The following is a 15,691-nucleotide window of genomic DNA, read 5'->3' as shown; positions in this document are numbered from 1 at the left end:
ACTCTCTCTTTCTAGCATTTAACTCCCATTTATTTTCATTATAAGTAGATTTTATGAACAAAGTATTGATAACGTTAGATATGATAAATTAAGATAGAATAAGATAGCTTATCTCATCTTATATTATCTTATACTTTTTTTTAACCCTACATCAGAGAAATTCACATGTTACAGCAGCTCAGATAGTTAAGCAGTCGAGTGCCAAATAAGGGTAAAAATATGACAAAAATACAAATTAGATTAAATTTTTTTTAGATAATAAAAAAAAGATCTATACAATATATACATCTTTTACTCATACTGATAGTGTTTGTCCATGGTTGATAGTTGCACAGGGTAACTGTAATACCCACATGGTGTGTAGCATTTTTACTGTAAAGATATAGAAATATTTAAACATTATTGCATGGTATGTGGTTAAATATTTGCACAGGAATGTTACACAGTGCAAATGTAAAGGATATAAATAAGTACATGTATACGTATATGTATATGAGCGGATATAATTGTATGACATATAGGCTATTATATATAAGAATAATTACACAGTATAAGTTTGTGTATGTGTTGTGTGTGTGTGTATAACAAAAACAATATAATATGCAGATATTACATACAGCACATATCCACCATATGCATATAGTAATAATTTAATAGTATACTATGTATAATATATAATAATAATGTTACCATATAGCAGTTGAGTAGGACTTTTCATTACTTTTTCCATCACTGATCAAATTAAACATTCTGAAGTCTTGAAGCAAGGGCAGATAAGATGAGATGTTTGTATATATTATTTGAATTGGCCTCAAACCTTTGGACATAAAATAGCTCAGTATTCATAGTGGAGTTAAATTATATTTCCTTTCAGATTATTTTCTCTTTACTGGGTGAACAGAGTTTGTTCTGCAGTGCTGAGCCCTCAGGACAGGAGGTGTCCTCCCCTCTGGGGACTCTGTCACTGGGATGGGTCAGTTACTGAGCCACCCGAGCTGGAAGTTCAGCCGGTGCAAAGACAGACAAGAGTAAGAACATGTTGTGTAGTCGGGAACACGTGCAGCCATTTTAGAGCTGTTAACTTGCAGCTGCTAATAAAATCCTCAAGTACACAGGATTGTATTTGTACCATGACAATAGTGGCCCAACGACTAACTTTGTACATACATCAGGACGGTAGTCACATACAGTACTGTGACTTTTTATGATTTTTTTTATATTATACTATAATATTTTAAATAACATTTTAAATGACATACAGTACTGTGACTTTTCTATGATTTTGAGCATATTTGAATAGTAGGAGGGGACGTGGCCCCCTTTCATAAATATTATAATTACTGCCTAGACATACATGATGAATGCTTAGTCTAAAACAAGTCTACACAGAGTTGTCTTGAAGTAGCCATCTGGATAAATGGAGAAAACTCTGAAACAGAGTGTGTTACAGTTTGGACCCACTCAACATTAATGCCACTGGAGAAAGAAATGACACTCTGTAGACATGGAATAGTAATTTACACCAGGATGGAGGTATTCATTACATTTCAGTTATTTCAGCTGTGATGGTGCTGCACACCAATAACAGGAAAGAGAATCGCCAAGATTGCCACTCGGGAACACACATGGCACAGTTGTCAGAATATAAGTGAAACTATTGTATAAAGACACGTCTGTGGGCTCTGTAGGCACCGTCCTCCTTCTGTCTTTGGTTACTTGGCATTTTTATAAGACTGAGTAATAGAGTATGTTTTGAAAATGTTTTGCTTTCTCATCAGTGTGGAGTTGTGAGGAACAGAAAAGCAGATGTGATGCACTGTACGTCTGAAGTGGAGTCTGCTGAACAGGGCGAGTAACGATGCTTGGTTCCAACTCTGAAGTTTTGTTCTTATGTTTCACCTGCAGGCGGCGCTCTAATTCTAAACACCATACCGTCCACTCTTCAGCCTTCACTCTCAGATAAGGAAGTGATAGTGATGTTACAGCTGTTGTTGGACTAAACCAGTTTGTGCTTAAGGTCATACTTCAGTAAATAGAGCTTAAATTTCATTTGACACTACTGAATGAAATCATTTTTGGCTGCCATTCCTTTGAAATGCACATTTCACAGCAACTAGGTAGTCCTTTGGAAAACCATGATATAATAGGGCTGCAGCGAACAGTTATTTATTATTAATTAATCTGCAGATTATTTTCTTGATGTTTCGAATAATTGCTTAGTTTAAAAAGTTTCATAAAACAATGAAAAATGCACATTAGCACCTCCTAATGTCCAAGCTCATGTGTTCAAATGCCTTTTTTTTTTCTAATCAAAAGTCCAGATCCCCAAAATATTAAGTTTCTGATCACACAAGACTCAAACAAGCAGCAAATCTTTATATTTGAGGAGCTGGAAGTAGGTTATGTTTGGTACTTTTGCTTGAAAAATTCATATGTGAATAGTTATAGATTGATTTTCTACAGATTAATTAATAGACTTATCGTTTCGATCTAACACATAATCATCTACGTAGGCTTTTGTTCTGGTATTGACCAGTGTCATGGAGATCCATAATGTCCCTCCTCAGCCATGATCCCTCTGCATGAACAAACCATAGGGTTCAGATGAGTGAGGTGTCAGAAGGTCAGAGGTCGGGGGAGCTTTGACGCCTGACAGGGATGACTGTTTACGGTCAGCAAGGAGGTGGCGGCAGGGGAGCACAGAGACACGGGCGGAGAGAGAAGGAGCGAGAGGGGCAGACATGCCATGTTTACTGTCTTTCCTAGTAAGAACCCGAGTGTGAACCGTAATGTGTATGTCGGTTGATGTAACCTCCGGCCTTCAAGGCACACAAGCCTGGGTCTCGCCTGATCCTGGCGGCTGACACGGAGGTGTGAAGTCAGGGGACGTGATGGGGAGGAGGGCGCCTCATGGTGGGGTTGCCAAGGGGCTGAACAAAGAAACACTGTGAGCTCCCAGGTTTCAGTGTTTGCTGTCAAACCAGCGATTACAAACCGTTTTTTTAATACTGTGTCGACTACGTGTGCGGGTGTCGTAAAAATGAATGTGTTTGATATAAGCTGATGTTACAGATGTTGAAAGTTGGAAGTAGATGAAGTCAATTCTGGGACAATTATGTAAGACTTGAGAGTTTTTGTTATTGCAGAATATTGTAATGTATAAGTGTTAATGTCATATAAGGTGAGGCCATGCAGAGAAATGAGACTGTAGGCGAGGCAGAAAGTGTGGAGGGGACAAGACGTGATTGAGAGAGAAAAAACAGATGGGGGGATTGAATTTTAGAGGAGGGCAGGCGGAGGAGGAGTGCGAAGGGAATCTTTTTTGTGTATGTCTGGAGAGAATGGGAGCCTCTTATACGCCTCACAGCGTGAATTTGGCCCGGGCTGCGGGCCCGTCTCGTCTACACAGCAGGGTGCTTTCCTGAGCGGGCTGCCCAGGGGAGGGGCACCTGCAGCAGCCTCACACACTGGTCAAGAGCAGAGGGCTGGGAGGCGGGGCGAGGGCTGCTGGGATGGAAAGATGCTTGGTGGTTCCAGGAAACGGACATGTGCTGGATTTATGAAATCCTCAGGTAGAACAGAGTGACGATCCCGAACGAAAATATGTGTCCTGGTGTTTTTCCCCTGTGGACCAGAGAGGAGGAGATCTCAGGATGAAATCAAAAGCCTCTGTTGCGCAGGAGGACAAAAGTTATGATTGGAGCAAGTCAGCCGGCACTGGCAACTACCAACACAAACAACACAAAGTTTATAGATCGACCAGCCTGCCAACTGAGACAATATTTTCCATCCATTTGGTTGGCTTGACCAAACACCACGTATTTGAAGTTTATCAAACACTCAGTCATCCCCGCAGACCTGAGGGAGGACTTAATCATCTGATATATTGAGTTTTAGACTACGCAGACACCCAAAACCTGTCCTCTGTGCAGACTCAGAAAAGTAAACAACAAGCTCTCTGTGCTTTAATATCCAGGCTGCTGCCAAGTGTCCTTTTTGGACAGGTTTCATCTCTACTCATGCTACACCCTCCATCTTCTGTCTTTTTGGTATGACCCAGGGGTCCAAAAATCACCACGTCTCATATGAGGGCTCACGATTTCAAACGTATACGGCGCTGGCGCTTTGTCTGCAAGAAATTCCATTTAAATGGACAAATGTGCTGAGAGGGCCTCAGTTGTCTGTGGAAGGTGGATGGATATTGCATTAACTTCACAACAGAAGCGCCCCCTGTGGTGTGACCGCACAGGGCTCCGGATAATAACTGCAGTGGGAACGTTCTGCTCAGAGGTAGCCAACACAGGTAAATGGAAACACATGGTGGGCAGCATAGACTACAGAAGGCCTCAGAAATAACGGCATCACAGTGCAGAGGAACTCACGAGCTGCCTCGACGAATGTCTTTGGTATGTTTCCCTTCAACCTGTTGGTATTACCACTGCAGCTTCTCCTGCAGCCCTCAGGGTTTATTCTCCCTCAGTTAATGGTTCTACATGTATGCACTTTATGTGCAAATAAATAAACCCACTCTTTAACTTTGTTTTCTTCACATGAATCAAGTCTCATTTTACATTGCATTTCACATGAAAATACTCACACAATCCGTTACCGGGGGATTATGTACTCACAGAAGTTATTGCATGTCAAGTGAAAACACAGTTAACCACAGTGAATAGAGCTTAATGGTCCCTCTGTGTGGTTGGGTGCGCAAGGAAAACTGTTAAATTGGATTAAAAATTTAACGGATCACTGAAACTTCTTTATCTGCTCTCCGTGTGCTCTGTGTCAACATTTCATTGAGGTCTGGAATATCATTCCTCTCTTAGAGGACAGTGTTGCTGTTTTAAACATATAGATTTAATTGTCATTTTTGCCTTAAATGTCATTTTTGCCTTTTTTGTGGCCTATTGACGACATACAATAGTTGATTTTTTTTTTTTACTGTGCAAATTGAAAGTCATTTTAAATTTACAATAAAAGCAAAACAATCTCCTCAGAAATTGTTCAAGGGGACAATTCACACCCGTGTTTTTTTTAATGGTTTATTTATTCATTGGTTTAATTCATTTTTAAGGAGACGCACACTCTTTACGGGAAAGCTCACGTCCATCAGCACAGATGCAAACATGCTTTTAGCTTTATAAAGTGAACCTCAAACATAATTCGACTTAAAAACAGAATTCAGTTTAAATATTACTTCTACTTTGGGCTGGGTGATATGACGAACATCCAATATTACGATATTTATGACCGAATACCTCAGTTTCAGTTTTGTGACTATTGGTGCTTTAACAAAATATTTACACAGTGAGATTTTTTATAAGTTATTATCAGTAATGTGGATATAATGACTAAGTGGGTAAAGATAGATAGTAGAACAGCTAGAACAGTCCATATAATTACATCACTTTACTGTAATGCAGCTTTAAAACCAGGAAAAGACAACACGATATTATGATATCAAAAATGTAAGACAATATCTAGTCTCATCACAATATCAATATGATATCTATATTTTACTCCAGTGGTTTTTCAAATGATGTGCCGTGAGGTCAAGCTAGGTGTGCCGTGGAATTTTGTGATAACCTTACCTTATTATTGCAGTGTATAACTGTGCCTGTATAAAACGTTATGACTGAATTCTTAATTGACTGTATCAGTATGTTTTGTGCACTCATTTCCCAATAAAGAGGCAAAGTCTAGCCAAAAAATTTAATTCAATTTAAAAAAAACCTTCATGGGGAGCCTATTTGTCGCCGTTAGCATGTGGGAATTATAAGTGAAAAGCCCTGATTGGCAGCCAGTGTGAGGGATGATAACATTTAAAAGGAGAAAGCCATGTGCAGGACAATTGATCGCTTTATTGTACGGAGCAAATTACAACAAAGCACCAGCAAAGACGACCTACCACCTGACAGTAGACAGTGTCAAGAAAGCTACCTGTCTTATTATTTCTTATTTTTGTCGTCTTATGCCGTGATAAGAGTGAAAACACACATTATAGAAGCTATTGTGCCCAGATATACAGTAAATACAGGTGTGCCTTGATTTTGGCTTCCCCTTTGGCCTTGGGCACAAAATTTTTTTATTTCTGTAGGATGTAATGTGTTAGTTCACCACACCCAAATCTAGGGCTGTAACTAACTATTATTTTCATTGTCAATTAATCTTTTGATTATTTTCCTCGATTAATTGATCAGTTGAGCTATAAAATGTTAGAAAATGGTCAAAAATGTTGATGCAAGATGACGTCCTTAAATGTTTTGTCCACTTTCAAAATATGCTCAGTTTACTGTCATAAAAGAGTAACAACATATTCACATCGAAGAAGCTGGAATCAGAGAATTTTTTAATTAGTAAGCGCATAATTTAATAGTCGACATGTAATTGATTAATTGTTGCAGTTCTACTGAAATCTGTCTGGACATTTAATCTTAAGGCTTGTGCATGTATGTTGGTTACCTTTGCAGCTTTCCTAGTTTCTCTAAACCACGTGCTGTCCCTTTTTAAGGTCTTTATTTTCATCAGAAGTAGGCAGTACAGAGCGGACAATTAATAAACTAAGAGAAAGATGGGAGATGACATGCAGCAATAGTCCCCTACCTGGACTCGAGCCAGAGACCTTACACAATCCTTACAATCACATGCTCAGCATCTTAGACCCTTTGGCCTCCTGGACACCCTCGCCACCACCATGTTTCTGACCAAAGCACCATGCTAGTATGATACCACCCTCCCCCCCTTTTGTCCCATCATCCCATCCTCACTCCCTTTCTGTCAAACAACAATATTTGCTCATCTGCGTCAAAGAGCAGCGGGGTCTGCGATACAGCACAGTGCAGCCTTTGACTCCGACAGACAGAGACGGGCCGCTGCTACAGGGAGACACAGAAACACCAGCCAGCGAGTGTATACACAAGAACGGGGAAGACCTTCCAGAGTCACTGACACGCTGACACAGACACACAAACAAAAGTATGAACACAACTCCAGGAATTTTCCTCCGCTAAGAATCATTGAATCATAGTCTTGTAGCATGCCTCACCTTTAACATCTGCTTCTCAGCCTCCTGCCTCACTTAATAATTGCTTCTCAGGTTTTTATCCTTTTTCACTTTATTGTTTTTAACATTAAAATATGTCTTTTGTGTTCTTTTGGCACAACCAAAACATGTCCCTTTCTCCTCTGTCTCCCCCAGTTAAAGATCCAATCACTCAGTGACTTACAGAAAGCATTCTCTTTATTAAAGGTTATATATTATGCAATCATTATAAACATCAGTTACAGGCCATGCAAAGCTCTGCATGACTCAGAAATTATAAGTACATTTTCAAACCCAACATGCAGGTCATTTATATTTTTTTTTAAAAGTCAATTGTTTTAGATATGTCAGGGTTCAGGGGAAGCAAACAAAGACTGTTGACCCGCTCAAACATAATTCATTAAGTCAACAAACAAGGTCTCAGAAAAATGTCCCGACGAGGTCCCGACCAGTCACAGCCAGTTGTTTAAAAACAAACATTTTCTTTGATAGTTCTGCGAAAACAAGCAGAAGTGCATCAGGGTTTTACGGGAAACGCTCGCGCAACATACAGCATAAACTCTGCTCTCCTGATGTTACTGAATACAGTACGGGTTTTCTGTTGACTTGATAAATCACTCCTCTGCACAAGAAATTACTGTAGTAACCACTTGTGATAGAAATTCCATTGAATTACTTTACCATAGAGACAAATATTATCATTAAAAACATTTAGAATCAAATGATCAACATGTAAACTCGGTTACTACAGCAATTAAAGACATATTTTTTCATGTATATCGTACAGAGATTGTCATCTCGATTGTCTCCCAACACAAAGCATTTATACAAAGTGCTATCATTAGCTTAGCATTGTCCTGTGTCCAGGGATAGATCAATAGTCTTTGGCACCAGTTATTGAACTCATAAAGCATTCATATACAGTACCTTTTCACACATATATGTACACACTATTGTCTCTGCTGTTAGTCACAAACACTACTGCAGTGGACTGCTCTTACGGCTGAGCTGATTTGCTGATGTCAGCGTCTGCCGGTTGCGTCTTCGTTTTCCAGTCAATAGCGTGTAGAAAAATGGATTCACACAAGAGTTCCCGTACGTCAGCCCTGTGAGGATACGATTCACTGTCACCTGTGTCCCCACTGGTACTGTCCGCAGCATGTCGGGCTGGTAGAGAGGCAGCAGCTGCCAGATCCAGAAAGGGAGGAAGCAGGCCCAGAAGGCCAGGACAATGCCGAGGATGAGGAGGAGGACTTTGGGTTTGGGGGCACGGGGAGGACAAGCACTGCTGCCCCCGCTGGCCCAAGCAGGCCTGGTTTGAGACACCCAGTAAAGCCGGCCTAGAGTAGCGTAAAGTGCTCCGATGGCCAGCCCAGGACCAAGAATGCTGGTGCAGAAGAGCACGCTCAGGTAGGCCTTGGAGCTCTGTTCGTCCCACGCCGGCACACACAGCTGGCCCTCCTGGTTCTCCCCATCCTCCAGGTGCAGCGTGATCATCATAGGCAGGCTAAGAGCCACAGCCAGCCCCCAGGCCAGGCCTACACGCAGCAGGCTGGAGGAGTTGGAGGAGGAGGTGTGCAGGGGATGAGCCACAGCCCGGTAGCGGTCCAGACTCATGGCGGTGAGAGTGAAGATGGAGGCGTGCATGGTGAGGAGGTCGAGGCTCAGGAGGAGGCGGCAGCCCAGTTCGCCAAAGGCCCAGCCGGACGCCAGGCTGTCGTACACGATGAAGGGGGCAGTGAAAAGGTAGAGCAGATCAGCGAGCGCGAGGCTCAGCACCTGGAGGTAAAGAGAGGAGGAGGGAGAGGAAGAAGAGATGGGGGTGGAGGAAGGGGAGGAGGAGTTGGCGAGGCAGGATGGGACAGGTACTCTCATTAGGCAGCAGGCCGGTCCTGCTCCACGTCTTCTCCTACTTCTCCTGCGCTTCAGAAGGAGGCCCAGAGTGTACAGGTTTCCTGTGATGCCCATTAAGGAGAGGAGGGAGAGGAGGGAGCAGAAGAGAGCCGTGGAAGCCAGGCTGGGTGATGGGGAGATGGAGGGAGAGGAGGAGGGGGCAGAGAAATTGGGGATGATAGGGAAGGTGTATGGGGAAGGTGGAGGCAAAGAGCCTGAGAGGTCCATGATGGGAAATTATAAAATAGTTTTTAAAGATAGAAGGCAGGGAATGTTAGATGTCTGTTTCAGTTGCAAAGTGAAAGATTCAGAGATGGAGAGGAGGGAGGAGGTGGATCAAAAGGAAGAACAAAAAGATATTGTGTTAGTTTTCATCAATACTTAAGTCTTTTTTATATTCTCCGGTTTCTGTAGATTTTATTTGTTTAAGAACTACAGCAGAGCTGAAACTGATTTGGATCTCTGAGGGCACTGCCAGGGGGTTTATGTGAATCATGACACCAGATAAAGTAAATAAAGTCATATAAACATGTAGCAGAAATGAAAATGTCAGCAAAACCAGGATGGTTTATGTTTTAAACCCGCTCCGGTTGGCACAGCCTGTCCAGTTTTATAGTTTCACCGGGAGCCAGGCGAGGCTGTCGTGGTTTTAGTAAAATAATTGGATTTTCAAAGTAGGAGGGAAGGCTGTAAATCTACAAACCTACAAAGCCTGTTCTTTCTCCAGGTCAGCAGTTGGGCAACAATTAGGCTAAGTGAGGCACAGAAGTGTTAGAAACATGAAAGAGCTGATGTGACCTTTTTGTTCGTGTGAACTAATTTTATATCGCCAAGTTTTAGTTTACATTTCTGGGTTCTTGTTGTGCGTAATTGCGCACGGGTGATTTGGATGTGGACCGGTGCGTGAAATCTGCAGAGTCAGTGGACAGACTTTGTTTTACATATTTTAATTTTAAAGGGAATTGAAATTTTGGACAGTTACAGCAGAAGAGTGTGAATATATTTTACGACTTTTGTTGAATTATTTTGCTTCGCGAGACAGGCTTAATACTTTCAGACCAAGACTAATGATTCTCTGGTGAAATGCAATCTACAGAGACATCAAAGCAGACGCGGGGTGCCTGACAGAAACGGCCTGGATGACACATGGTGACCCGGGCTGCACCGGGGTTAAGAGCTACTGTTGAACTGCAGAGGAGCAGCCAAACCCCCGCGGTGCTGCGCGCCTCCATACGTTACCGGCTCCCTTTAAATAACAGCTGTGTGACAGGCCTGTTCCTGACGATACCATTAGATTAATCCAAATATGATTTAAACTGTTGAATGCAAATGTGTGCATGCATTTTAATTTAATATTTTCTCAATAAATATACAACCCAAAATCTGAATAATCCCGTGATCAGGCGAACTCAGCATACTTTTGGTAAAACCGCACTCTTAGCGATAAATAAAACAATTATAGGCAGCTTAAAATATTTAGAGAAACCACAGGTTTCACGCTTTAAAGATTGAGATTCCTGTTGGTATATGAAACGCCCGAGAAAGACAGTTAACTGTTGCATAACGGCCTGTGTCTGGGCCTTTAGAAAAACGTTCAATATAGTCATATAATCCATACAGTATGTCTGTAGATCCACTCACATATGACTCAGTGAATAATTCTGATTTATTTTTCTTTAAAACCTACCTTAAAGCAGTTTGATTCCAGCTGATATAAAAATAATATTCCATGGATTTCTCTGATGGAAAAACTCCATCTTTAAAAGATCCCTTTGAATTCTTCAAGCACCAGATTATTTATCTGGAGCAGGAGCAGGAGGAGAATATGTGGCGACAATCTGCCTCCAAACTTCGCTGTCTGTCTTGCTCACTGCAGTCTGTATGTGTCTCGGTCGAGGGGAGAGGAGTGTGTGTGTGAGGAGTGGGAAGGGGGTGGGATGGGATGCTGAGTGAGGGGGCTTATCCTTCAAACTACTGAATATTAATATGAAGTGGTGCTGGTGTGAGCTGGGGTGCAGGGAGACCCCACTTGTTTAAATCATTTCAACCAGAGCAGCATCAGAATATATGACACTGACATCTCTAATCATATACTTCACTCTCCAGCAATTAGTAATGTAGGTAGCAATAACAGGAAGAGTCCAATTTGCCATATCAGATGGGGTTTGTGGTTGAAATCTACTTGTCATAGAAATAATACAGAATTAATGTGGAAGACATTTGAAAACATTCACTTTATGGTAATTACAGCTTGTTTCAGTTGCTTTAAATTATGGCCACAGCTCAGCCCGCAGCTGAGCTGAGTAGTGGCAGAAGAATTTAAAATACAGATGAAGCTAATATTAGCATGTGTTTTACATTCTTATGTTTTATGGCCATGTTTGAGGGGATTTACAGTAAGTTTAATCACGCTTTGATGACTCTCTAATGGTTTCAATACCTTTGAGCCAGGCATAAATCTCACACCGAGCTCACTTCCCACTGAAGTCAAGAATCTGACCATAAATGGTATCGCAACATCATATTTTGGCAAATTATCCGCTAATGTATAAGTCAAAAGATATGGTCATTACATTGAGTTTTGAATTGTATTGTGATGGATTTATTAAACCTGGCTTCATTCAGTAATAGCACTGTTATTTTTCTTTGATGTCAACTTTATCTAAAGAATGTGGAAGATAAACTGTAAAATACATAATAAAAGTCTTTGTTTTTTTATTACGTCTATGACCTCTATTTTAGTCTCTCAGCTATAAAGAAAACCTTGTTACAATGCCAGTGGTATTAAAAGCAAAGTGATGTGTTTATGGTCGTCCACACAAATGGCAATTAAGAAAGAATCAGATATGAGCCCCTGTGACCCTTGATAAAAGTACATAAGTGGATAAAGGGGCATTTAAAGGGGGAGTGCACACATTTTCAAAATTCATACATGTTATTCCTATGGTTTAAGACAGTCCAAAAAATATTAGTTAACACGAACAACTCAATAACAAATCCAAAAACTAGAGTGGTAAAACTCAAATTAGGGATGTGTAAAGTGTAAAGTCTGGAGCTGCTCCATAGACAATGAATAGGTTGTTTGCAATCACGTAACTGTTATGGCGCACAAAATTCAGATGGAGGGCAGGAAATGATAAATCCGTATTCTGTGAGAATTGGAAATAGAGGGAGGTAACTACATAAAAGGGTTAGATGAACCTGCAGGTAGCAGGTATCGTCAGAAAATTGAAACTCATGTTGAATGTGATCCATAGAAAACAAAGAAAAGTGACTGACCAATTTGGCCGATGTGGAAACAGCTGTCATTCCAAATCACCACGTTATATGGTGAGTCAATGTATAGCGTACAAGAGTGTAGTGGACTATAACTAATACGTGTGTGGTTGGGTCCATGACTGAAACAGCTGCCGTCATGTTTTTGGCCAAGGGTGAGTGAATGTGCTTGAGTATAACCGTCTCTTATATTTAATGCGTCTATCGCTGTCAGGCTAATGTTAGCCTAATAGCTAATGTTATCTGACTTTAGCTATTATTTTCTACCTACGAGGTCAGCTGTTCTCAGAGGTTTTATGAAATACCATTAAAACTCTGGGTTAGGGTTAAAAACGTCCTCCTGAGACCTGAACTTTTGTTTGGTATGCATATTTAATTTTTCCTAGCTATTTGGAATCAGCAGGACCCGATAAGTATAAATAAAAAACTTAACATATTGTCAACAATGTCAATGAAAATTAAGTCCCAATGTCCTTAAACAAGACGATAATAAATTCCTAATGTCTTCAAACGAGTTCTTCGTAATTAACAGTGTCTTAGCTTGTTACAGTTGCTTAAATTGGTGAAATTTGTTGCCATATCAAACTACAAACATTATTAATCACAAACAAACAAGTTTCAACCATTAAATGTGATCAGGTTTTGTCCACTTATGTGTCGGGATCGACTGCAGACTGACTTGGCAGAGATGGCTGCCATCTTGTTTTTACATGGATTAGTGTATTGTGGTCTTACTGCCACTAGATGGCACAAAATAGTGTCCACAGACGAGGACAACGGGTTTAAGTTAAGCAGAATGAAGTATAAGGTCAAGTAAACCCAACATGTGATGTCCTCATATGAGGACACAGGGTCTCTGGAGGATGTGGGACAGTTGTAACTCCATCCATTTCGAGACATGATTAACACTTTAAGGTTAACATTTGACATTAGATGACTGTGCTCCTCTAGACTTAAGAAGGAGGTTTTTGATCCACATCTGCTGCTGTTTCTCAGTAATTTTTTTCACTTTACTTCTCCCCTTTACATCCTACTATTTTCGTGACATAAAATGGCCTTTGTTTTTTCCTAATTTGATTAGAACCGCTATAAACAGCACAAATTGTAGGCATTTGTGCAGTGTTGGAAGTGTCTACCTTCAGTTGTCTGATGTCATATGTGAAGAAGCTATTGGGAAAGATGTTATGGATGACACAGAGAGCACCCAGGGGAGTGTTCTGAGTATATGGGCACATTTTCTGTTTCAGAGAACTCTACAATAATAAAGCTCAGTAGACTGAATCGCAGTGTTTATTTACATTAACTTCCAGGTAGAAAATGCTTGCATCAGATACATAAAATCAAACAGCGCTGACCAAACACCTCCTAGATTGATTAGTTTTTAGCCACCTAAAAATTGCTCACCTAAAAAAAATCAAGATCAATTTAAGTGTATGCTAAATTTACAACATTTTCACAACTTTATCATGCTGTCAGACAGCCTTTTCTGACAGGGCACTGAAGCTGTTATCCCAAAGCCACCAGACTAAATTAATTTAAAAAGGTAATTTTACTCAGCAGAACACTGGAGTTGCTGGTCTGCCACAGCCTCGATTGGTTAGTGTGTAAGGTAGAGCAGAGAAAATACTCAAATATAGTGTTGCGAGCTTCCGTACCGGTAGATTTGGTTCGTAAAATATGCTAGCTAAGCAACAAAGTACATAAAATAAACACAGCAGAAACATCAGATAGGTTGTACCACCATGTCAAACTATTGATCTTTGAAGAAATAAACAAATTTGTCAATTTCACATATCTACGCAGTTAAAATAAGTTGCCAGTTATCTACCCCAAAGTGATTGTTGTTAGCACGACGTCATGGTGATACGGTCTATTTGGGTGTAAAAAAAGAAAACAAACAGAGCTCCAGATTTTATGCTTGATGACATCACAAGTTTGAGACTTACCTCTGGTTTCTGGTTTTGATAAAGAGTAGACCATGTCTACAATTGTTGATTGAACTTTCCTCGGCCATGGAAATAACATATTGGAATATATAATTTAGGTGGTGTTCCCCTTTAAGAGTTGAGACCTGAGTGGCTCCATCAGTAAAAGATGACAAACGATCTTTGGTTCCCTTTTGAACTCTGGAGTGTTTTTCTTAAATCTACAACTTAAATTCGTATAGGTTAGAGAGTGCATATTTGATTAGTGGTTAAAGAAGCCATTGTTGCAATCCAGAGGTCATGAGGTTACTCCCCTGTAACACAGACGGGTCAATCAGAAGCCATCTCAGATTGTTTCGGACACGACCCCGTGTGTGAATAGATCTCATTTTCTGCTCCATACCTGAAAAATGTAAGCATTAATATGAAACTGCAGCATTTAGTCTAACAGCAAGATTGAATTTGACTCAGTAGAGTTTAGACTCTCTGCGGGAAGGGCAGAGAGACAAGCGTACCGAGCCAGCATATCACTGGTATTTGCTGTCATTTCATGACGCACTGCAATAACTAATGCACTTCAACTTTGACCCAATGTCAATACCACATCAGCTCATGTTCAAACACACGGCGCCTTGCACCCCCACAGGGGATTTATACGATGATTTGGTGTTTAAATTATAGAGGAAATTAATTATCCAGCACACTTGCCTGTATCAACATTTTTCCATGTCAGAGAAAAGTTTAACTGGTGGATCTAATAAGTGCTCCGGCTTTAAGCTCTGACAACATCGCAGAATAAACGGGTCTTTCAGCAGTTATCAAAAGCAACTTACAGTTGCCTGTTATCCACTGAGTTGTTTTTGGCCCGGCCTTCGTAGAACCCACAGCTGCGGTTTGCCAGCTTCAAGAGGCTGAACAACTTGGAAATGATTCAGTTGTGACTAGCCAGTAAAATGTGTAGGCTGTACGCCTCATGTCGGTGGTGGGGAGTCCACTGTGTCTGCTTCATACATGTGCTGGCGTACATAAGATAGACAGAGACAGGCTGTAAAGATGAGAAAGGGACGGGTGGAAGGGGGGGACATACCTATCCCCACGGGGTGTGAGGAATTTGAACAAATACCTGGCACAGGCATGCCAAAATAGGAGAGGGGGGAGAGGACCGTGGAGGCATGAGAAGCCCAGGCTGCCTCACACAAGGACACGGACAGGTAAAATAACTTATTTCATGGAAATGGAGAAGCAGGCTGGAGTGCCAGGGTGGCAAAAAAGTTTTAATGAAGTGATATCAGGTGCTCTGTGGCTCTCACATTTACATACACGTGGAAAAAAGGAGCAAGACACAGTGACATTTGGAAACGGGTATTGCTTAACTTTAACATAGAAAAAAAGGAGTGGTGTGGAGAGCAGACTGAAAGAGTCTGAGCACTGTGCTGTTTATTTGTCTTTGTCAGAACACATCAATCTCAGTCTGTGCAGACACTTTACGTAATTTCTAATTACATTTACCTGAGCTATGGGCTTTGTTCCAGTGCTGTGACCTGCACTGCTTGTG

The 15,691-nt window shown here is 41.0% G+C and overlaps 1 protein-coding gene across 1 annotated transcript; it reads right to left on the bottom strand.

The window, feature by feature from the left end:
- Positions 1 to 7,233: 7,233 nt before the first annotated feature.
- Positions 7,234 to 10,836, bottom strand: uts2r3 (urotensin-2 receptor 3). Its single transcript, XM_050047862.1, has 2 exons — positions 10,623 to 10,836; positions 7,234 to 9,217 (listed from the first exon to the last, which is right to left on the bottom strand). Exon 2 carries the CDS (start codon positions 9,161 to 9,163, stop codon positions 8,021 to 8,023), a length of 1,143 nt encoding a protein of 380 aa, XP_049903819.1. The 5' UTR covers positions 9,164 to 9,217; positions 10,623 to 10,836; the 3' UTR covers positions 7,234 to 8,020.
- Positions 10,837 to 15,691: the final 4,855 nt, after the last annotated feature.

This window comes from Epinephelus moara, chromosome 6 (assembly GCF_006386435.1).
Source record: "Epinephelus moara isolate mb chromosome 6, YSFRI_EMoa_1.0, whole genome shotgun sequence".
NCBI lineage: Eukaryota > Metazoa > Chordata > Actinopteri > Perciformes > Serranidae > Epinephelus > Epinephelus moara.
Note: the sequence above shows the minus strand (reverse complement) of the source record. Positions and strands in the feature narration are given on the sequence as shown.